Genomic DNA, 26,145 nt, shown 5'->3' with positions numbered 1-26,145 from the left:
GCCATTTTTTAACATGATTAATAAATGTTTGAGTCGTAGACAAATCAGGACTCTTACCAAATCCTCGTTTGACAATAAAAACAAAATTTAATCTTCAAAAATTCTTTTGTGTTACATATATAAGGATATCAATAATTTAGCACACTCATAGATGCGTTCATTGTAACGCAAATATTCGATTCACAAGTTTATTAATTTAATAGCAAGCTTAAAAGTTCATTAACAAATCATTAACTGACTAGTTAAGTCATTATAAGGTTTCTAAAACGTAACCAAGACAAAAATAAGGTTTAACAGGATAGAATCTGCATATAGAGCTGTAATCTTGATATAAGACTTACCCGTCCTGGTCGTAACGATGGAAACTTTGTCACAGACCTGGAGGTCCCAGTCCGGGAGGGGCTCCGGAACAGACAGTTGTCTGAAAAGACCAAATGAAATTAATTGTTAACTCAGTAGAATATTTTATACAAAGGATTTTACACAGGTTAATAGCACTAAGTTATATTAAATTCAGTAACAACAATTTGTGTTTTTCCTCTTACCCCCTCAGTGGCATTTGATGGCAAAGGGATCTTACAAAGTGTAGATAATATTGTGACATATTATGAGTTGTCTGAAAAGACCAAATGAAATTAATTGTTAACTCAGTAGAATATTTTATACAAAGGATTGTACACAGGTTAATAGCACTAAGTTATATTAAATTCAGTAACAACAATTTGTGTTTCCTCTTACCCCCTCAGTGGCATTTGATGGCAAAGGGATCTTACAAAGTGTAGATAATATTGTGACATATTATGATATATCATTTCGTCCCCAGTACTTTTTCTGATTTTGTTCAACACACTTAAGCTCTTTTTTATAATATTATTAAATGAAACTAATGCATTGCTTCATATCCTGTGTACATGACGACACCATAGTATAGATCTACATTAAATAAAACACTCACACGTAATCCTTTGAGTGAGATAGGGGAGAGTGACTTTTGCTTAACCTGGAGTAATGATCTATATAATATTCAACAAAGCAATTGCAAAGGCTTGAAATACAGAGAGACATTAATTTCATTTTAATAGCTCTTCCTCTTCACAGAAATCAGAAATATTGTATTAAGGAGCATTAGGTAGGTAAATTTATTTGATATATAGTTTAGGTTAAGTTATCTTGGTCTTTTAAAATGTACGGGAAAGAATGCATACTATCCTGAAATATGATTATATTCTGGTATCGGTTTGTTCCTCGTTACATAATGTTATATAACAAAGAATACATTGTTTTGTTATCAATGGTAACCAACAAACAAACAAAAGCATTTTCCAATTAATCCATACACGATTTGTTTGTTTTCAACTGCACAAACTATACCCCCAACACAATCTAGGTCATTAAATAAACATCAGATATGTCAGGAAGACATGTACCTTTCCAAATATAATCGATTTGTTTGAATATATAATGGAAACTTAATTCTACAACAACAATGGCGATATAATAAACAGCACGCATAACCAGGTGCTCACTCTTTTGTTGTGAATATGTGTTTGTAAATTGTCAATGATAAATATTTCATTTGAAACAATATACAATTATTTGTTATAAAAAGAATTTATGAAACTAAATTCCAAATAAAAAGACAACTTTTGTGGCCTATAGCTGACACGTTGGTATTCCTCTGGAGTGCCTGGCGAGATTTTAAGCCCAGAACAGCCATACTAATAATGGATAATGTGATCTATGACCTCAATCGTCCGATCTGAAGAATTAAATGTTGTCCATTAACTTTATGGGTTTGCCCCGTGTCATTGAAAATTGATAGCCCTCTGGTATTTAGGAATCAAAGAAGTAACTAAGCCAATGTATGGTTGTTTCTCCTAGTGTTTAGATTGTTAATACATAGATAGAAGGCCAATGTGGATATGTATGTATGTTGTCTCTAAATGGGTGTAGCTGATGATAACACTGTAAATACTTCAAATTAAATGTCGTATCCTTTAATTATATCGTGAATGTGGATCAAGTAGTCTGACATGTGTTATCGTTACCGTAGTTTGATAGCTTAACTAAAGATCCTTCTGGTACGTTATACATTGTTGGGAAAATGTGTAAAATAGTCTTAATAAATAATGACATCCGAAGTCTATAGGTAAATACAAAAAAAAACACCTTAGGAGACATTTAACTAAACACAACAGAGTTGAAGCATTTCTAGAAATTTAAAGTGTCGAAACAAATTTCCCTTAGGTGTGACGTAGAAGAAACCACATGTGGCCCCCTTGAGATGCCTTGTCAAACGTGTGCCATGAATAATGAGTGAAAGTCACTGAGGCGCTATGGACTATGGACAAATGGTGTACTTATCCTTGAGACTCATAGCTTTAGGAAGCGAAAAAATCATCCAAAAAGTAATAATCAAAATAAATAGCATCTCAGGCTACGAATTGTTTAATAAATACAGTGCTAGCGTCGTTCTTATCTTGAGCCGCATCATTCATCTGACTTATCCTTCTATGACTCAAATTCTGAAGACGTGAATTTAATAAAAAAAAAAAGATATACATGTATATATATATATATATGTAAATGGAGAATGACACGATGGAAAAATCACGTTGACAGGACATGTATAGATCTTTTAAAAACCAGATTAAGTACGTATGTATTAGATATTAACTCCTCCTTAATATACATGTCTATGTTTAGGATGTTTTGAAGGTCATGGTTTCCGCCAATGATATCAAAAAGACGTTAAGCAGATCAATGACCGTTCGATTTCAAGGAGATTAAGATCTAAAAATGTTCTTTCTTACAGTCTTTACATTATACGCTTTCAAAATCAGTAACTTATCTGGAAATAAATATCAATATGTGCAGGATTTATATCTAAATCTAATTTTAATCCGTCTTTAGTAAAACTTACACTGTCGTGTCGAAAATTCGAGTCTGACTTATAAGATTTAGATTATTTAAAATCCAGCTGAATAGAATTTCTTGAATTTATCTGTCAATTAAATTTCTAATCCACATTTATTATGCTACATGTGTTTGTGATTTATCTATGGGGTGGAGTTTTTTACGATGTATGAGTTTGTATACATTTCGACGAAGGTTTTAAGTGTTGATTTTATCATATTTCTATATAAGTAACTAAAATACGGCTGAAAGATACTTGTAGATTAGTTTTATTATCTTGTAGAGAACGCACGCCCTGTCTCAAGTTGTCAAATATATCCAGGTAAATTGTGCTTTATTTGCTATCATTTTTCGAACATAAACGTAGATAAAAAGGATGTTTCATATATGTACCATTAAAACCCCTTTATTTTTATGTCATTTCGATTTTCATCAAATTTTGATGACGTCTTAAGGTAAACATCAATCTTATCATGTTGGGTTTCTATTTTTCTGATAAAAAAAAATTCCATTTGTAAACAAAAATTAATGTTGATTAAATATTTATAGTTAAATGTCAATTATATATTTATAGTCAACTCTCTATTAATCTTTGTAGTCAAATGTCCATTGCATCTTTAAATTCAACTGCCTACTAATTATTGTCGTAAAATGTCCATTAAATCTTTATAATCAACTGCCCATTACATATTTGTCGTCAAATGTCTATTAGATATTTGTAGTCAAATGTCCATTATATTTTTGTGGTCAAACGTCTCTTGGATATTTGGTGTCAAATGTCCATAACATCGTTGTGGTCAAATGTCTATTAAATATTTGGTGTCAAATGTCCATTATATAAACGTTTTGTAGTCAGATATCCAGTAAATCATTTGGCACACCGTTAAGGTATTATTCTAACAGTATGACTGAAAAATGGATTTTCTAATTGTCAACAAAACTGTTTTTGGAGTTGTATTGACTATCCCTGTCCTTTAAACTGGTATGGTGCAAACAGATAATTAAACCATAATCTAAATCTGTTTATGTTATCCGGAATAACAATAAAGTTAATTACACCATTTTATAGCCTTACGTGACATTTGATATTAGAATTGATTAGAAAAGTCAGTCAGTTAAGTTCGGAGGAATGGGAAAGGTCTTTTAAAACCCTGCTATTATTCGTATATCTATGACAGAGCTATTGTTAAGTAATTGTTTTTAAATTGGGGAGTTATTAGTGTGACTGTCTGTAACTAGTGTTTGTTTTGATACTTTGAGAACTAGATTGAAATGTATCGCGTGTTCTTAAATGGACTAGAATTTCAAAACGCAATATACATCAGGAATTTAGTGTTTTTAGCTATATTGTTATTATTGTACTTGAGGATTTGTGCAAAACACACAGACAAATTAAGAGATCATCGACAATCATACATTAAACTTTGCTATCCTGTTACTGAAAAGGTTGATATTTCAATAGGCTATATCTCCTAGATTTGAATGTAGAAAAAATGAAAATAATTGAGATTAGGGTTTAATAATCACCGCGGAAAATAATCCTTTTCGTTTCGAAGAAGTCTTTCAGCTATTAAGTTTCTACCAGGAATATTTATCTAAAGGACAAACAATTAAGAGTATGATAATTTTATAAAACTGTACGTCTTTCTCTGCGCATTGTTCATAGGTGTGTGAACATATTTATTATATACAGACATCCCAATGGTCTAGGGTTTGAACAAAAGCTGAAAACTTGAAATACTAGTACTTGTTATTATATTTCGTTTCAATATCGTAATGTGCAGAAATAAGCCAAGTGACTTTTTCATTGTTAGTGTTGGGCTAAAAACAATATCAATTCAGCAAAAGATTTTTTTCAAATACCATGTACACAAGATCAACATTGATGATTATGACTACCCCTTCAAGATTAGAGCAGATTGAGTTATCTCTGATAGGATGCCTTGGTAGATCTCGTATTTATGTATTACTCATTAAAAAAAGTTCAGTGTTTAGCTAAGTCCCTGATTATTTAGTAAGTTAATACCGCCTTCATAAAATCAAATATAATACCAAATCCAACGTCTTACCGACAGGTATTGTGTTGGTGTGATTTGTAGTATACAAATGATTATCCACACTAGCCCGGCTTTATAGGGTGGAATAACAATCTACAAAGTAATATATTCGTCAGATACACATACAGGAATATCGTTCTATTGTTGTGTTTAACGACTAATACTAGATCAACAGGCGCGAATTAAGGCATAAGGACCTTAATTAGACAGTCACGCTTAAGTGAACTCACACATGTGCCAGTCTACATACAAAGAGTTGACAAAGTGTCAAAGTATACAGATTTGAAACTTTACCAAACTTGTTTTAGTCAGTGTCTGATATATGGATCAATGTAGGTTATATATACAACGTTTTAATGACATTGCCTTATAGTTCCTTTTTACTCAAACATAAACCATTCTAAATAGTGAACTCATCATTAAAATCATTACACTCATTCATCAAAGCTTCAATATTAGTTAGTTATCAATCATAATTAATAATTTTAAACCCTTATAACAAATTATAAATCCAACTTAAAAAATATAAAACCTAAGAAAAACACAACGCAATATGAACTCAACATAAGTCATCTTCAAGAGAGAAAGAAAGTAAAAGGAACACATAAATACCATACAATGTTATAGCTTATAAGTTAATGCAACACCATATAGATATATATATGTATGTATATGTACATTGTTGACCCGACCTTGGCATCAGGGGAGCTGGTCCGCTATCAGTGGTGTGAGAGTCCAAAAATATGAGCCACCTTTGAACATCTTTAAGACGCTGGGACTTGTCGAAACTCTAGAGAAATCCTTCGTAACACTGATTGATCAAATCGAAAAGGGTTAGGGAAGTGTAATGAATGTAAAATTAAATTACTAGTTGTCAAATAATGAAAAAGACACTGTGTTATATATAAGTGTCATCCTGCCCTTCCCAAAAATGATAAATAATTCAATCCATAATAAATAGCATTTATATCATGGTTTCCGATTAAATTTAGTTTACTAAAAAGCATTCATTGCAAAATTTAAAAAAAAAAAAAAAAGGAAAAAAAAGGAGAAGATAAAGTATAGAATAGTACATTGGGTTCAGACCTGACTGTGCCGATTTAGGAGAGTCATCGTCTTACTAAATCTAATTCCAATATATCTGGCAGATTAATTGCCTATTTGCCGGTTTAATCAGTTCGACCTTCGCTCTCTCTGATTAAGTGACTGCAGCTTGGGGTTCTATTGTTCTCAAGGCGTCACCAGGTGCTGCCAAAGACACATTTTTGGACCAATTGCAATTTAGACAGGTAAAGTCTAGCGATACATGTTCAGCTTAAATTTCAAAATGCCTTTTTCCTTCAACCTGAAGTATCCATATTGTTTTTTATGTATTCTCACTATCAATTTGTTTGTGCTAAATGACGTAGTCAGATAAAGAAAGAAAAATACCTCGTTGGTGATATTGAGGACAAGATCTGAATTCAGTATTGATTCATATCACATGAATTGTTCTGACACAACCACAAATAATCATGATTGGCCAAGTGCTCCCAACGCTGCCCGCCTTAGAGTCACTAACTGAATAGATCTGTGTTACCATGAAACAAAAACCATTGCTATCACTTCATGACGAGGTTTGAATTTTGATTATAAAAAACTATGTATATTTTCGTCAGTGTAATTTAAAGAACATCTGGTAGGAAACTCTGTGTGACTTATAGATTTATTGCTCGCCTAAGAATATCTTGTATGCAGCTCTTGTGTAATTATTCAATGGTGGTATATGACGTGCAGGGTTTCTTATGACAGAGTTTTATATTTTGGATACCATCAATATTCATCATACTGATGCCAGCATTTACACTCGATAGAGTTATACATCCAAATCACGTATGTTTTAATACTTGTATTGATCTGCTCGTCCTTGACAATGTCCTTCACTCTCCATAGTGTGTCAAGTTGGTGCCAGGATCCGGAATTTATTTCTCGCAATCCACATGTTTATTTCGAATGTATTGTAATCTTTGGAATGATTTTAAAACTAGAATCAGGTACGATGCCAATTTGTTTCTTTTGTTTCCCCATAACTTCATTTCGTTTATTATAGAAATAGCTGCAATTCATAAGTGATTTATCTCGTTTGAAAATAAACTATTTTGAGTGTCGACTATAAAATGCCTACGTAAACCGAATACCTGTATCAAATTTACTGCCTGCTATTCATTACAAGCTAAGAGATAAGTATGATAATATATGATATATAATATATATAATATAAAATATTGCCTGAACACCTAAAATGACAACTAGCGAAAAGAGTAGTGTGTGATCTGAAATTAATTAAGTAAAAACATCTTATTGACTTAACTACACCAGTCTTTTAATACAAAGTCTAATAGCATGTTAAAGTACTCTTTGAATTCTATTTTATTCCTGTAAGTTGTAGAATTGGTTTTACTTTGAACTATAAATACTAAGTTATCAATAACATAAGACAACTTTTTATTGGGTAAACTTCAATCATTGCCATAAAGGAAAAGGTTAAATTACAGGTTACTTTATGATACTTGTAGCAGTATCATGTTAAGTTATTGGTATCTAAAGACCATATTTAAAAGTGGTGATTACTTTGTAATTAGGATTAAGCACTAGTTTTAATTACTCATATTAAGTACGCATGTACTCTATATAGAACATCGTCAGCTTGATTGCAACATTTTAATGAAAGAACCAGTTATCTAATTTTATAATGAATAGTATGTCAAAACATTTCTCCCTGCCTAAGATAGAATAATAATCACTTCTAAATCAGTCTTTAAAATAGAGACGTATATTTATGCCCATTTACATATTGATAAAATTTGAAATATTACATTTTCATGGTGTTAAGTTGACAAAGCTTGATAATCTGGTTTCTGTACACGTAGGTGCACAAGGTTATCCTATTAGTAAACGGTATCTATATAGTTACATATATTGCCGTCTCCTGTGAATGGCTACTAAGTTTTAAAAAAGCTCGATCAGCTCACCAAGGTTAAAGGTATACCCGATCGCTTTATAGCACATGTCGCTCAGTTAATTCCTAATATCATAACATTCAATGTACTACATCATAAAGAAATGTTTTTAAGATATGGTTGTAACATCAAAATCCGTGGAAGACAAATTTTGTTTTTTGTTGGGTTTTTTCCCAGACCTGCAACATGACAATTTTGTCCTTGAGGTTTAATCCGACAGACGGACAACTTTGACCCGAGGTAAGGGGTGCTTGTTCACGAACGATTGGAGGACCGCCTTGACCCAATGTAAGGGGTGCATATTCGGGACAGCCCGGCGGATGACCTTCACCACAGGTAAAGGCTAAATGTCCTGAATATGTAGACCGCCATTAAGGTAATGTAAAACGATATGTTATCACATGTCTGCCCTTTGAGATAATACAAAAATACACAAAAGTAACTAGAAATCTGTAGATTACGTAAGAAGCATGGTACAGTGGTGCAGATACGGACTCCTTGTGTAACCTTGTACAAGGGGTTTTAAGTACAGATATCAATTGAATAATCTGATAAGTATGCATGTTTAATTTTCATTTTTTATAATACCCCACGTACTGTTAATTAAAATCTAATTAATTGTTTAATTCAAATCATTTCAACATATATATAGACTTTCTATAGTGTCACCAGAAGAACATTGGCCACCATTAGCTTTGGCGAATGACTATCTGTAACAATTCACAAACCAAATGGTTGAGCTTGATATGATGCATTATATAAAATGTAGTGTCGAAAGCAAGAATACACATTACATATTATGCTGTGTTGTGACATTCCTATGAGAAAAGTGATGACCATTCATACTCGATAGCTGATGACGCCCAGTGCAGGAAACACAACAGAACGACTGTTTTATTGTCTCTTGTTGTTGTTGTTGTTGGTGGTGGTGGTGGTGCTGGTGCTGGTGATACTATTTAGTTTTCTTTCTATGTTATCTTATAATCATACAGGATGTTGTCAAGTTGTCAAAAATATCTCAAATGACCTCAATCAGTGCACGCGCACATATTGATAAAGATACGCAAATATATCTGAGGTAATATAAACAGCGGAACCTAATCCATGTCGGCATTTAAATTTGTTTATTGTCTTTTAATGTTTTGTTTACAAACCGTATACGTGCTTTTCCTCGAGTGTAATAGCTTATATATAAAGATAAGGCGCTAAGATAAACATTTAAAGATATAATATTGAAAAACTAGTTAGTTTAAAGTCGTAAATTTTCTAAATTTAGCTGTAAAAAAAGACAAATATTGAAGATGAAAATGTAAATCCTTCGCATTTTAAGTACAGTAAATATTTACTAGTAAATTACAAATTATCTTCAAATTTTAGCTATTTAGGCCACAATGTTGTTAATACATGTAAGAAGTTTAATATTCTGTTTTCATCTTCTTTTTCAGTGGCTCAATATGTTCGCGGTGTAATGAAAGTTTTTAAAGAAAAAACTGTGATATAGACAATTATTTTCACTATAGGTTTTATTTTCAATCTATTTATTGCTAAGAATTTCACTCCACCCTTCATAATAGCGAAAATGTAATACCTTGAAAATAGCATTCACCCAAGTAATTCATCTTATTCATACGCTGGAATATTTGTATTCCAGAAACGGTCTTGTTTACGTGTAATATAACCGAGATACGATACACCTAGCACCAATCCTAGTATACAAGGTCTGGTATGTTCTCGAATTTCAAACCGACACGACAATCTGAAGAACCATGTTGTCACCTGAATATCGTACTGGTAATATTGTATTGTCAAATCATTTTGGTTTTTACTCGTGTAAATACTCAAATAACGTAAATAAAGATTTTATCAAGTAGGCCATAAGTACATGTTTACTGTTTATACATGTATTATGTTTACACTATTGTTCATCATATCATATTATTGTTTATTTAAAGTGTATGTGATGTTTAAACCACAAGTTATTAAACCTATATATCAATGCCATCAATACCTGCTAACTGTTTATAAGTGTGAATAAGATATAGTTATCATAGCATATCATTGCATACCTAAATTGTAATGTTAAATCTACAAATATATTAAAATTTTCAAAACTGTTTTAATTTTTTCAACGGTAGTTCGTTTTACATATTCTAGACATACTTTTCACGTGCTATTAACAGCGCTTTTTACCATTCAGCATGGTCACGTGATACATCTTACAGCAACAGCTTACTTTAATATCTATATACATATAATTAACATGTGTTAAGTTCCCATACTCTTGATATTGGTTAAACATGTGGTATCTGTATCTGTAACGAAAAAATACATTAGACTGCCTGAAACCTGATAATCAGCAAAGACCTAATATAACACACGTATTGTGCCTTTAATCTTCATTAAATGTTTGAAGACGTATGCTAGGGTTTGTAAAAGTCGATAATAGTTTGGATTTGGTTACGTTAATGAAAAATCTTCCTCAACCGCCATAACTATATTGCCAGGTAATATACCTTGACAGCCAAATATCACAAACCACCTTGTTATTAATGTAACGGTTTGATATATTCCAGACAAGAATCTCTCTGAATTTATATCAATTTCAAATAGTGTTCTATATAAATACCATATTGATAATTTTTCTATAGCAGTAAATATATATGAATAAATTGTCAATTTATCAGTGTTTGAATATGATATATGACTTTAAAATACGCCTTAGTATAAATCCCTTTGTTCACCACCACTTATGTGTTTTCAATGGCCGGTTGGCTTGGTTGACCTTGCTAGTTAAAACACTACAGTATCCTCTGGTATTTGTTTTAAAACAAAGTAATTTTGGTCCAATCGCTATGTGCATCTTTTGTGTTTAATTGGAACTCTATGCCCGATTAAACCCCTAAATAGGATACAATATGCATACAAACGAAAAACTTTAAATACCATGTTAATTTCGGTAGTTTTTTTCCGGTAGTCTATTTTGCCTAATTATATAACAATATGATCTTTTTCATCGATTATTTAGATTCTATATAGACATCTTAGGCACCTCTTTAAGGTTCATAAATGATATTAAACAAATGTTAACATTTTCAAATGACTTTCTATTTTATAGCAAAGGCGTTAAGCTGACAGTACTTAGACGAAATGTACAGTCTATGTAAGGTTGTATACAGGAAATAGGGCCTAGTCTACTTAATCTGATGGATTTGTCACCAAACAGTAGATATGTACACCTCGACGGGTGCAATCATACCATACCGCCCCATAATCTTAAGTCTTATAAAGAATGATATAGGAATTTTTCGCTGGTTTGTCTGTCCGGTCACACATCTATGTATTCGTCATATATTATAGAAAATAAAATTCTGACAAATCCTGAATTAATTCTCAGCTTGAGATTAGAATAAAGAAATACAAATACAGATATGATCATTTTCCATGTAAAATAATCAAACATAAAAAAGGGTTTATATTCTATCATTAAATATAAAGTATGGTGACAAAATATCTACCTTGATCACCAAGATAACCAAAATGCTATTTCAGTTATGTTAATCGAAATCAACATGATAGAGCTGTGTAAATGAATCCATGGATATATTTCAATGTTGATAAAACAGGGGGAAGTTATGGATGAATAGTATCTTTCTACCAAGACCCTTAAACATGTTCAAGGCAATAGGACCAGGTGTTTCAGGTGTAAAAACGTCTTCTGCTTCTGATTCTGTTTCAAAATTTTCTCCGGATACTCCAGGTTTCCTCCCACAGTAAGAACCCTCTCCTGCTTTCATCCGGGGCAACAAGCCAGATTAACATCAGTTTATAATTTAATTTTGTATGAAACACGCATTTTCATTGGCTGAAATAATTTTGTTATACCTCCATAACAAATTTTTTGACGTTGCGAAATGTAACGTCATTTTTGATTGGCTGGTGACGTTGCGTAATAATTTATCACAGAAAAGAGTTCGCCAAAGAAAGTGAAATATCTTGGTGTGTATAAGACGAAATTAAATTATAAGAATTAACATCAATTATTTTTTCTGTTATACAGTCATAACATAAAAAAACTGGAGTGTACTCTCTTCATAAACGATGTTAATCCTTAAATATTGCTATATCACAAGGATTATGAATAAATAAAGTTTATAGTAGTTCAAAAGATATCAAAAGAGGGCATCCACAAAATATTGTTGCAGTTTAAGAGCATACGCCCTTGCAACAATATAGTAGATGCGGGGGTCACCTATAAAATGTGACTCAGGTTACTGTACCGATAAAAAAATCCACAACAAAATATTTTTATTGTTTATTTGATAATATTGACATACTGAAGTCCAGTCAATATCCATCCACGTCGATTCTTTATCAAAATTTGTCAATTCACTGTACGTGATAGTGTCGTTAAGTAGAAGGGGGGAAATGTTTTATGTTTATCGTTTTTACAAAGGCAATGGACTTATGCTTTCACCAAAAATAGTGACAACCTTTCAAGCATAATATATACATTTACCCCCTCGATCCGGAATAGCGTAGAGTCAGTAGGAATTTCTCGAAGTTCGGAACAATATGACTTGTACCCCACTACATGACTATATGAAGTGATACTGGTTTGGGTTCCTGCAGAATCGGGTTTTTTCTTGTTTGTGGCTTGGAAACCGATTTTCATTTTCATCTGCATCCCCTTCATGCAACTGTTTTTTATATTTTTCTTTTCTATCTTTCCCAGTCTCTCTTGTTTGTTGTCTCATTTGTCATATCTGGAAATCTCTTTTTCACAGTGATGTGATGAAGCGTCATGTTCAGGCAATAGCATTTCAGTGGGATAACACTTAATATGGCCGCTCGATGGTCCCCATCATCTGCGAACGTCTTTGAATGACTGGAGATGTGTCCGCCTTAGAGGTTCCCTTACAAAACTTTGAAGGGAGAATATTAATTTTCGTGCTGGGCTTTTGGGAGAACTATCGGGTTTTGATGAGGCATTTTTTTGTACAATTTAATACATATGACGCTTTTAATTTCGGAAGAGCCGCGTAGAATACTACACCAATAAAAATGTCAGATGTCAAAAATAAATAGAATATGAACAAATACAGTGTCTCTAACTTTGTGTGTTTATATTGGTGATATTGTTTAAGATATAATTTATAGAGGCTGGGTTAAGCAGGGTAAGCTTTAAAGAAATGGGCTCCAGGTGTTGCTTCTAATTCCTCAGATCAATACCAGGTAAGAATTCCATCCGCTCGCGTTAAGGTTCCCCCCAGGCACCTGCAGAAATGGCCACCCGTGTTCAGTCAAAGTTCATAAGACTTAGCTAACAAACACAAGCCGGTTCGATATCTAATAAGGATTCGACAAGCATTTGCCACAACAATCGCAACAGTGTTTAAATTGCTTGAAACACGAACAGACATTTATTATGCTCTGCAGCTTGTAAACACAAACTCTCTTACCCTATATTAGACATATATAACCTTTCCTGGCAACAATTATCACAATTGTTATATCCTTTACTGCCCACAAGTTTTACATTTGATATATACACTCCTGCCCACAATTGATATACACTTTCCTGCCCACAATTGATATATACTTTCCTGCCCACAATTGATATATACTTTCCTGCCCACAATTGATATATACTTTCCTGCCCACAATTGATATATACTTTCCTGCCAACAAGTGATATATACTTTCCTGCCCACAATTGATATATACTTTTCTGCCCACAATTGATATATACTTTCCTGCCCACAATTAATATATACTTTCCTGCCCACAATTGATATATACTTTCCTGCCCACAATTAATATACACTTTCCTGCCCACAATTGATATATACTTTCCTGCCCAGAATTGATATATACTTTCCTGCCCAGAATTGATATATACTTTCCTGCCCCAAATTGATATATACTTTCCTGCCCATAATTGATACATACTTTCCTGCCCACAATTGATATATACTTCCCTGCCCACAATTGATATATACTTTCCTGCCCACAATTGATATATACTTTCCTGCCCACAATTGATACATACTATCCTGCCCACAATTGATATATACTTTCCTGCCCACAATTGATATATATACTTTCCTGCCCACAATTGATATATACTTTCCTGCCCACAATTGATATATATACTTTCCTGCCCACAATTGATACATACTTTCCTGCCCACAATTATCACCATTGCTGTCCTTTCCTGCCCACAATTGATATATATACTTCCCTGCCCACAATTGATATATACTTCCCTGCCCACAACTGATATATACTTCCCTGCCCACAATTGATATATACTTCCCTGCCCACAATTGATTTATACTCCCCTGCCCACAATTTTTATATACTTTCCTGTCCACAATTGTTAAATACTTTCCTACCCACAATTGTAACAATTTTCATATCCTTTCCGGCCCTCAATTTTTACAATTGTTATGTCCTTTCTGCCCACAATTGTCACAATTTGCTTATCCTGTCCTCCCACATTTTTCACAATTGGTATGTCCTGTCCTCCCCACATTTTTCACAATTGGTATGTCCTGTCCTACCCACATTTTTCACAATTGGTATGTCCTGTCCTCCCCACATTTTTCACAATTGGTATGTCCTTTTCTCCTCACATTTGTCACAATTGTGTATGTCCTTTCCTGTCCACAATCGTTACAAACCATTCTGATTTCTACAGGTCAATGACATTTTACCATGTTAGATGTGTACAAAACATATTCTGTTTGATTTGTTTTAAAGCAATGACACCGTTTTCATTTTTCTGACTCCCGTTTTGGATTTCAAACATTTTTGTCACAAGCATCATTGACGATTCCCAGATGCCTATACTTTATTTATCTTAGTCTTTAAGTTTTACTATATTTTGCTTTTATTTTACATACATGACTATACTTGGGTGTGACTTTTGAAGCCAATACGGTACATGATTGATTTTTGTACATATGTATATATTTATAAAGTAGATGGTAAATAAAACGGCACCTTGCGGAAACTGGGATGGAAACCAATAAAGCTCATCCATTACATTAATAGATTTGCGAAATAGAACGTATATATTTAAATATTCTAACACGACAACCTAAGCTGTAGTGCATTGGATATTGTTTTTGCGCCTTTGGACGTTTCAACAGATGACATGTCCTTTCGGGTATCTCATCGAAATGTTATAACATTGCAGCAAATATACCTAACGCCCATCCCAACCACCCTGTCCACACATAGGAATAATTACACTGAAGTTGACCTATATTTACATGATAAGTGTTGTTGATGACGTAGGGGACGCATAATCTTCAGAAACACCTGGTCTTCTTTATACATTTCTATATTTAGATTATTCTTCCTTTCGTTTTATCGATTTAGAGTTAGAATTATGATTTTCGTGTCTGTTTTCTCTGTTTGTTACCAAACAATATTCCTAAATGCTTCATAACAATAGGGAGCTTATTGACCAATGAAACGCTTGCTATAATTCCAGCATAGAAGAATATATTGGCTTAATACTCTATTACTTATCCTCGTAACCTTTGACTTCCTACATAAACTTAACGCTTTAGAGAGAAAATACGAAAGATATTCTATGAGATTAAAAAAGTTGTCATTTGGAATTCCATAAGGATAATGCTACGAGCTAATTTCTCATCTTTATAATTTTTTCGGTTAGCAATCCCGAGATATTTGACGTTAGCATGGCTTATTGTCTACACCTGATATTTAGCGGTGACAAACGAGGTGGAAATATCCTAATTTTTGTGCTTTGTGTATAATAAGTCAGGGAATGATTACAATTATACATACCTACCTACCTAGTGTTATCGTGATCCACGATCTACGTTGGATCATACGCACACCTCTGGATGACGTCCAGAAAATGTCTTATAATATCACTGTGTTGAAAACACACAGGGACTCTGCTATTTCATTTTACTTCATTAGCTTAAAATCATATTTCATAACAAAAATGATAACTTAATAATTAACAAAAAAACGTCATATCAAGGGATTTAGGATTATCACATTTATAAAATATAAAAATATATATTTTGAAATTTATTACATATTATGTTAGAAGTATCTGTATGCCTAATTTAATCCCTAAGATATTATTTTCAAGCTAATAAACCTTTTTACAATTTCATGGGAATATGAGATACGTTGCAACAATTTAAACTATCGACAATCCCTATTCAATTGTATGATGACTCCTAAGTTTATTAATCACTGCCCTGCCAATCGTTCTGTTTTTCTGATGTTCGCTGTTTATGTCAATATTAAAGAAACCCCGGTAACATTTACACGACTTTCAAAATCGATTCAATAATAAATAGTGTCGTACAGGAGAGCTTTCAGTCATGTGCATGAAACCATTAAGCGTTACTCAACGTCCATTTAAAAGCCATATCGCTCGGATGGAAATTTTGAATCCTGATCAGGGCGTATTGACAGTAAACAACTAAATATATTCCCTGTCATTCGTGTATCATCGATTTCACTGAATGAATTTCCGACAGGTGAAATACATTTCATATCATGAACTTCCGGAAATGGAAATGGACACAAGTACCGAATCGATATCAGGTAATAGACAAATTTGTAATAAAATGTGGAGGATGTAAGGATTTCGTTATTTTATTGAATTTTTATCAGGGGAGTTCGGATATTGCAGAAATAACAAAAAAATGCCAAAGTACTATTTATATATATGAATATATACGAATAAAAAATTATCGCCACACGCGCCATGGGCACTGAATGCATGTTTATATAGTAAGGAGATTAAGTGATTAACAGTGAATTCGTGAGATTAATGAAATACTTATCGGGATTAAAATGTCTATATACAGGTATAAAACTTTAAATGAACAAGGTAACTTCAGTTCGCTCTTTAACCCGTACAGATTACCCAAGCTTATATAGTCCGTAGTGTAATATATTACGGTGTAAAGTTCCAGTTGTCAATTTCATTGTGAATACGTGACAAGAATTTGATTGTTGATTTAAATAACAAAATAACACAACTTCCATCGTTTGGATTGCTGACCCGTATCAAATGCCTTCAATTAGTTTTAAAATAGAGATTGACAATCACTTCTTTTCAATGTAGTTTTAATAATAAATGTTGTTTTTTTTATTTGAAGACCAACATCCTGATGTCAGTCCATCTTCGAGACCCGAAGGTTCCGTCACGTACATAAGTCTTTCCATAGATTGGTTTGTGAAATGTGGAACTCAAATATCAAATATACAAGGATCCGGTACATATGTATATTGCATGTCATGTTTAAAAATTCAAACAGCTCAAATTCAGTTTAAAAGTAGAAAATATTCCTGGAAAATCTAATCTTGAAATCTCTGATCTTATTCTCTCTCGTAAAAGAAAATCGCATACTTATAGAAAATTCTTTCAGTCAACTAGCATCAACATGGAATCTTACGAAGAAAATTTCTAACGGGGACATTCATCAAAAGGAGATATAAGAAAAACTCATCATCTATTAACTGCATATCGATGACAAACTAACACTGTTCAAATGTTGAAATTAAAAACGAATTCAGTCACAAATAAATACATTTTGAATATTTCAATGGGAAAATGAAACGTAAATTATGAATCAGTAATTTTACGGTAATATCTTACAACAATTCGAGTTTTAAAATCCGATTTATTAACTAACTAATTAACTTTAATCTTTCTACAAAAAATACAGATTTTTAATGGTAATTAGTTAACATGGTAAGTCTCGAGATCGACAAACTTCAGGGCATAGAATTACTTATCGCCGAAATGTACATGCATAATCAATTTCGTTATATGTCATGCCTGGTTTCAGTACAAATTTTATATGTGACTCTTTTCGTGTCAAATGCGGAATATACAGTGAAGTATCTCAGGTATGGGTGTTTTAGTATAAGAGAGAACATCTTACAAAACAAACCAGAGTGTCCTATACTCTCGTGGTAATAGATAGACGGTTTATGAACCTCTCAAATATCATTATATTACATATACCAAACGGTGAATAAAAACCATTTCGCGAATTCATTGGAGTTCAAAGAAACTTTAAATAAAAACATTCCCCTTATAATATGAAATTCGATGGTTCATAAAAATTGTCTATAAAACGTATTCAGTATATCAATTCACGATATGACTTCATGTTTTTCTGAAAAAGCTGGATCTTTACAATCGCTTTTGTTTAAATACGTATATATGACTGATGCTTATGTTAAAAGATCTACTAAAATATTTAATAAATGTTCATCTTTTATCAGAGTAATATAAACGAAATACCTTAAGTAAAAATGATTGACAGGTCTATATTCTGTAATGTCATTAGCGTAAGTAAATATGAATATAAAAAATCTCCACAAACCAGAAATCAAAAAATGACCCCAATGCTGAAAAACGATGTTTGACTTACCATAGTAGACATGGGGAGCAAGGGTAAATGATGTGCTTCCGCTCCCGCTGCTAGAGGGTCGGGAACCATGGTTATTTCCGAGACCGAGCCCCAGGGGAAGAGACCTGACAGACGAGGGGTATGCCCCCGGGATGGCGGGAAGTGTCACCCCGCTCATAACGGCAAGTCCTCACGCCACAGAAAGTATCCAAATAAGGTAATGCACGTTACGTTGCACACAGAAGGTCACCTCTATGCTGCAGCGCGTTTGCTACATCCTCCTTATAGGTGGGTGGAAGAGTTAGGGAGGGGCATCCATCACTCGGACCCCCGGGCATTAAAACCCGCGCTCCGTAATCCGTACGTTAGCTATCTAAGTCCACTTCTCAGTGTTAGATTTTCCGTTAGGTGGCGCTATTTCTACAAACACCAATTGATTTTTGAACGTCTTCCTTACAATCTCAGATCTAGATAGCTTTTGTCCTTAACAGCGGTTCTATAATTCTGATTTAAACTACGAGCTCTGATAGTGACTCCGCGCGTTACCATGTATTGAGACTACCCAACCAATGCATGTCTTAATCAGAATAATACCAGGTGGACTTGGCAGACTTACCCGTTAGATTTGAATTTAAAGGTATACACAAACTAGCCAAGTGTTACCAATACGGTTTGCCAATACACAGGCTTATCTATCTGTACAACGGTTTAACCTGGCTTAAAGTCCCGGGATAAAGCAGTCGGCATTGAATTAGTGTATATATATGTATTAAATCCCAAGTCCATAAACAATTATACAACATAAAAAAAGAGTTACGTGCCACTTTGTTAGATGTCTTTGTTTAAGTGTTTACGTGAGACGGACTAACTCTAAGAGCTATTTAACTCCCCTTAACTCACTTTTTAAATACGTAACACTGACCAGCGGTCAGTAGGGCAAGTGGACAGTTTTGATATCTGCATTTGACATATATATACTGATATTTTTACAATGTCAAGGTTGAAACAATAATATTTCTTTTAAATTATTAATCTTCGGAATAAATATTCCATTGCATCTTGGGGAAATTCTATCAAATCTGCTTCTATATTTGGTATGTGTCTTGCTCAAATAAGCGATCGTTTTAGAACGCAAATGTATATATATTTGTCACCTATAAAAAGATACATTTTTATGTCGTGGTGCCATTTTCGTGAGTAGAAATGTGTACGTTGTCGGCGATGAAGAATCTTTAGCTTTTACTAGGAGAGAAAGTGACATAAAGACGATCGCAACATCTTGGGATAATTTCCGGCAAACCTCGGGATTAGGTCGGTAATTTCCGCTAATCCTCGGAAATCAAGTCGATAATTTCCGGCCAGTTGATTTCCGAGAATTGTCAAAAATTTCCCGAGATGATGCTATTGACAAAAACAGTTTTAAAAGTTAATTCCTTTTCATTGAATCGCGTTTCAAAGAATTTTACTCTTTTACAATTTGACCGTGTTAGATTAACAGTATTTCAAATCTCATAAAATGTCAAATATCGTCGTGGTTAGCGAAGTACCTTCTTACATGTATATCGCATTACACCTTAATTTCCCAATGTCCGTTCAGCCATTTTCAAACACATTAATATCCCTTGCCCATAACCGCTTTATAGCGCCAAATATGGCTGGATACACTATATGTGTGGCGGTGTGAGGGGGGGGGGGGGGGGGGGCAGCATTCTGTAAGTCATATGACGTTTTAAGGATAAATATCCATATATGTTTTAAGAGGAAATGCTATTTCCTTTCCATTATTTTTCTTAATTCCCCATTCCCTCTCTCTTAACTCTTTCCCTTCTCCTATCTGTATTCCTTCCATGCAGCCAACTCTTCTCTCCGTCATACTCTCCTCGTCTTTTACAAGAGTCAAACTCAACGTTTACATAAGGGACTACGTCGTCTTAAAACTAAAATACCCATCGGTGTCAAGGCTGTATGTTGGTAGACCAACTGATTGGTATAATCAATCAATGTGTTAACTGATCGATAATGTATTGATTGATCTGCCAACACTACGCGTTAACGTGCCAATTTTCGTCCTTTCGGTCATAGCAGAGGAAGGCACAGGGACTTGTCAGATTCTAAAACAGATTCGTATGAAAGAAAAATGACACAGGAAACTCTGTTGTTGTGTTGTTGTTGTTTTTTTTTTTTTTTTTTTTTGCTTGAAATAAAGTACATTTTCTACTCGTGGATTATACATGTATCCTATTCAAGTTTTACTTCTAAAACTTGATACAAATTTAATTCAAGGGTTTATATTATAAGCTTAGTATATATCGTGTGGGATTTATTTTCGCGATCAAAGTTAATCGCGAATTTAAATCATTCGCGATTTTTTGTACGACAATAAAACCTTTCGATGGTGGTCATACTATCGGTTACCCCTATAGCAGTGTACATGCCTCGAATACATATGTAGCTCATAATTCGTGAATTTAAATTAATTTCTGGATTATAGTTCGCGAAAGCTGAAGTATGTGTGAATATGTCGTATGAGGTAAGTTCGCGGAATATACTAAATGATTTACAGTGTGATAATTGTCAAATTGTTCCTGGTTGTTGGCTTATATAGTCGTCCTATTTCAGAGAAACGTTGCTTTTAATCATTGTTTAACAGATAGATCTGTACCTTATTTTAGTAAAGCTGTTGCAAACAAGACATATCTTTAAAAAAGATAAACGGCATAGTTTTAATGCTGGTGGTTATAATGTAAAACTGCTGGTGAAATAAATTAACGAACTGAATTTAATGCGTTTCAGCACAGATAACAAAATTATATCAGTTTGAATCATTTTTGGTGATAATAAGACTGCATTTGAATCAGGAATATGATTTTATTAATGTGCCATTTGAATAGATACATAGAGGATATCTAACAGTGTCTTCGGTAATACCAAATATATTTCACGAGTGGGGCTAATATTTTGATATTTTTCACGAGTGCGCTAAAATACCCAAAATATCAAAATATTAGCCGCACGAGTGAAATATATTTGGTATTACCGAAGACACTGTTAGATATTCTGTTTATTACATTTTTTATCAACGAAAACCCTACCCCGTATGCTAACTAGGCCTACAGCGATAATTTGTAAACAGGGGCTGACATATTTGTCGGGCTTTCTGATTGGTCAATTATTTATACGGCTTTGCCGAAAAAAAACCACTTTGAACAATTTTCATTGACAGTCACTACTGTACATGGTACTTTTGCTATTTTTATCACAAATGCATAATATACATAACGCATTCTGAATGGCAGCAACAAACAACATTGAAAGTAATTAATGTAAAATTAATCTAAGATTCGTCCTTATGACGTACACCTGCTGGGGTCAGTCGTCTTGATCACGTGATCATTCAATACTGCCACTGTGATGAAGTAATTAATTCCTGAAAATTAAGGGTATATGCTCCCTCGCATTTCATATATACTTGTGCATGTGAATTATCTCCCTTTATTAGCACTTATTGGAAGCACTTCAAATTGGTGATCAAATTATTTATGAAGTTCTAACATACCTTTGGTTAATGAAGGATAACTAAGTTACCGCATTGTGGAACTCTTTCCGAAAGGAAACATACATCCTTAAGTTCGTTTACCATATTACAAATCGGGTTAATGTTTTAATTTCCAAATACAAAAAAAAAAAGGAAAAAATAATCGTTTGATTATCTTGAAAACCTAATACAAGAAATCTCTGAAAGCATTTAATATATGTATATATATATTAATTTCTTGTGGTAATTGTGATGTGTTGAATGTATGTAATATGTGTACAATTTGCATCCGTTTATGTTTATACATTGCCATCCAGGTATGGTATTCAGGTCATCTAATAGACGATAATAGACGATGTGTCACTATGACCATATCAGTGCATCGGGCCGATTTTTTCTTAAGAGCGTGAATGTGTCACAGTGGTATACCCGTAAGCTGCGGGTATTTCTGCCAAGGCGAGTAGTAGGTGCCGTATATCGTGAGCTCGAGGCCCGGTCAGGGCACCAGTTAGAAAATTGTCTTCCTTCGTTATTTGTGTTACTATTTTATGTATCTAATTTATCAACACAATGTATTGATGCATTCTTTGTTGTCGATCCGGAGGTCAAGATATACGTGCACAATTATGTATGTACGTAAGTCTTTGTCTAACTAGTTCTAAAACGTGTACATATGTAACAGTAAGTATGTACGATGTATATAGGCTATCAAACAACAAATCTCCCTCAGCGTTTCGCGTGACGTGGTCTGGACTTAATGACGATTACTTAACATGATTGACAGCTCTTACAATAATGATTTGTTCTCTCATTATGTTCGACAATAAATAAAATATCCCCACCAGCAATTCGGCGACATAAAAACTTATTTCATGACGAGTAAGATAATACAACCCTGTATTACGCAGCATGTTTTAAAACTGTATTTACATGTATATTATGTTATTTAAGTTTTTACAAAGTGATAAGACAAGTAATATTGGACACAATTTATGTGAAATACTTTACTATACTGAGGAAAAGGAAGCTTATAAGTAAGCGTGTGGCCCTGTTTCCTCAGAGAAGCTTGACTTAACAACATATGTATGTACACCAAGTATAAAGTACATGTATGTGAATTTTTAATATATGTGAAGGCAAGTGGTTATCTTCCAAGAAAGACAACTCGTACCCATTAAAATGACTCGAAATGTTTAATTATCATCTCGCTTGTCCCCAATTCTGCATATCATCATTAAAAAGACTAGATTAAGTATGATGGGATGGTTATGCATATAGATATATATTTTGTATATTAAGTCCATGTTTTTTACGGAGAATTAAGCCAAAACTGTTGAGACATTTTGACATTGAACAATTATTAAACAAAGTCCAAGTAACGATAAACTAACCTAAAAATCCTCGATGTGATAGCAATACATAGATATATAGAGTATATATACCTACAATACACCATACTTAAAAATTATAGCTTGTATTCATATTTTCCAAACATCAGTAAGTAGTACCTTATCAGTAAACAGAGGTGTATGGGAACCTCTCTACCTGTCTGTCTCTGTTTTCTCTCGTCTGTCTGTCTCTTTGTCTCCATTTTGTTTGTCTGTTTTGTCTGTCTGTTTTGTCTCTCTTTCCCTCTCTCTCTTTCATGTCTGTGAGTGTTGTGGTTTGGATGAAAACACAGGCAGTAATTATATATATGTATGTAGGTGCTTCTTTGTACTGTTAAATGGTGAGCAGAGTGTGATGATAATTACAAATGTATAAAGTGTGACAGTTATTATGTGTGTGTACATGTGTGTATGTGTGTGGGTAAGTGTGTATGTCCCTCTATGTTCTCGTCTTATTGTATCTGTATTAAAAGCTTTGAAAAATAAAACAATTATAAAAAATATATATACTTAGAGAAAAATAAGCTCAATCCTCAGATAAACGGGAAACTTTAAATAAATAATAATAGAAACTAATGTTATGAGATGTTCTTACTTCTACATAACTATGTCAAATATTTCGTGATACTTGCTCTTGTTATTATTGAACAACTTTGAGTTTAACCAACATCTTAACGTCGCCGTCGCCTCCGCCGCCGCCATCGCCGACGGAAAAGTAACGCCTATGTCTGACTCTACTCACTGTCGCACACAAGACAAAATTTAGACTTTTTGGGCCATTGTATCAGATTTTTCTTTTTCGGCATAGCCGTATGATATTCGTTTGGCCCCGGATATGACGTGACAGGTGGCGTTACTGGTCAAGATGAAGTATGTGATTGGTCAATGTAGCGGTAAATGCAAAATGCATATATGCCTTTAAAAACGAAACAAAGTTAAGTTGAATGCAAGCTGAGAAAGTGGATGTAACTTTTCAAATGACACATTAATTAAAGTATATTCCTGATTCAAATGCAGTCTTATTATTATCAAAAATGATTCAAACTGATATAATTTTGTTATCCGTGCTGAAACGCATGAGGCCTAGTTCGTTAATTTATTTCACTAACAGTTTTACATTATAACCACCAGCATTAAAAATATGCCGTTTATCTTTTTTAAAGATATTTCTTGTTAAGATCTTCTGTGCCTTCTCGTGATTTTTTTTTTTTTTTTTTTGCCTAATTTTCTTTAAAACAAATAGTCAGACAAACAAATAGGCTTTATATCACAATCATTGATGCAGGTTTCCTAACTAGAAACAAGATTAATTTTGCATATAATTATTTTATATTTCGGCGCAAATGTGTTTTTAAAGAATCAAGTGTCCTTTGATGTTACAAGGCCAATGACCTTGGTTGTCACAAGGCCAATGATCTTGGATGATACCAGACCAGTGACCTTTGAGTGTTACAAGGCTAAATAATTGCCCGAAGTAAAAACGGAGAAAGAATCACTATGCATTATTTACAGTTCTATGAAAAACGGATATCTAAACCGAAAGGCTCCGAAAATCCGTTATGTAGAATCCTTACATTATATATACTGTATATAGGTTTTGGCTTAATTCTTTTTAAAGTTCTTGTTATTAGGCAATATATTGATTTTATTAGCTTAGATGTCAAATTAAACTGAAGCATTATCAGGCACGAGAGAATTTCCATCTGGATGACATAGTAATAGCATGTAGTTATCATATATACGGTGTCGTCAATAAGTTACAACAAGAAAAAAACATGTTTGTACTCGAAATCAAATTAAAGGTTTCGCTTTAAAATTTATGAACTTTTTCCGGGTGATTTTTAAAATTGAAAAATTACCTCAGCTCAAAACAAAATATTCGATATAAAATTTTATGATCTGATTTGAAATACTTAATATTAAGGTCATTGGTTTATATTGAAGTTTAAGTTAGTGACACTACAGTATTTGTCCTCGGGGATCCTGCACAGCATATGTGCAGATAATGCATCGCATTGCGTCATCTGCAAACAGATATGCAGATAAAGAGGGTCAGAGCATAGCCCTGACGCACTGAATTTGGACCACATCATAACTGTGCAAGATATTCTGTAAAATATATGGTGGTATATTTCTGCCATCGTGCTTTTAAGGTCTTGTAAGGGTAACATGACTTGTCGAGATAATTATCGAAGGTATAGTTATTTTACTTTATTCACATAATGAAAACATCTTATTTTGTTCGGAAACTGTTTAATAAATAAAACAATTCCATTATAAATTTTGGTATACATTCCATTCAAATTTTCAAAATTAAAGAAAATGTTCCGTAAAATGTGAGTGATTAACTCTCTTTCTACCATACAAAAACACGCTGTGTGTTATATTACTTACAAGGCCAATCTTATATAGGTATGAACTAGTTGATGAAATATAATTATTTATTCTGAATTGCAACATCATCACACGCCTATATGATTATTGAATGAAAAAGATAGGTTGTAATAAAAAAAAAATATAGTATTTTTACTCAAACAAAAAAAACTTGTTTATAAATATCCAATGTGTGTTGTATGGCTCTTCTTCTCCTCCGCTGTTTCCATGAGTGTGGTGAGAGTGCACACGTTTGATTGTCTGATGTATTAGTTAATATCGTAACCTCGAGTTAAGACACGGAAAATGGTAAAGAATGACACCGACTAATAATTAATTTGCACTGTCCTATGAATATTACGCGATGAATTCCCATATATTGTACTTACGTGCCTGTTTGGCTTGCTGCGATTGCTCACTGCCCGTACATGTATGAAGCGGAGAGTAAGTCCC

General features: G+C 33.4%; 1 protein-coding gene across 1 annotated transcript in view; it reads right to left on the bottom strand.

The window, feature by feature from the left end:
• Positions 1-18,979, bottom strand: part of LOC117330881 — a 76,398-nt gene extending 57,419 nt beyond the window's left edge. Inside the window, 2 exon segments of the mRNA XM_033889432.1 lie at positions 342-421; positions 18,418-18,979. Coding sequence (XP_033745323.1) covers positions 342-421; positions 18,418-18,574 — 237 coding nt within the window. The 5' untranslated portion in view covers positions 18,575-18,979.
• Between the last annotated feature and the right edge of the window lie 7,166 nt (positions 18,980-26,145).

This window comes from Pecten maximus, chromosome 7, assembly GCF_902652985.1.
Source record: "Pecten maximus chromosome 7, xPecMax1.1, whole genome shotgun sequence".
NCBI classification, from domain to species: domain Eukaryota; kingdom Metazoa; phylum Mollusca; class Bivalvia; order Pectinida; family Pectinidae; genus Pecten; species Pecten maximus.
The sequence above is the reverse complement of the archived record's forward strand: the minus strand, read 5'-3'. Positions and strand labels throughout refer to the sequence as shown.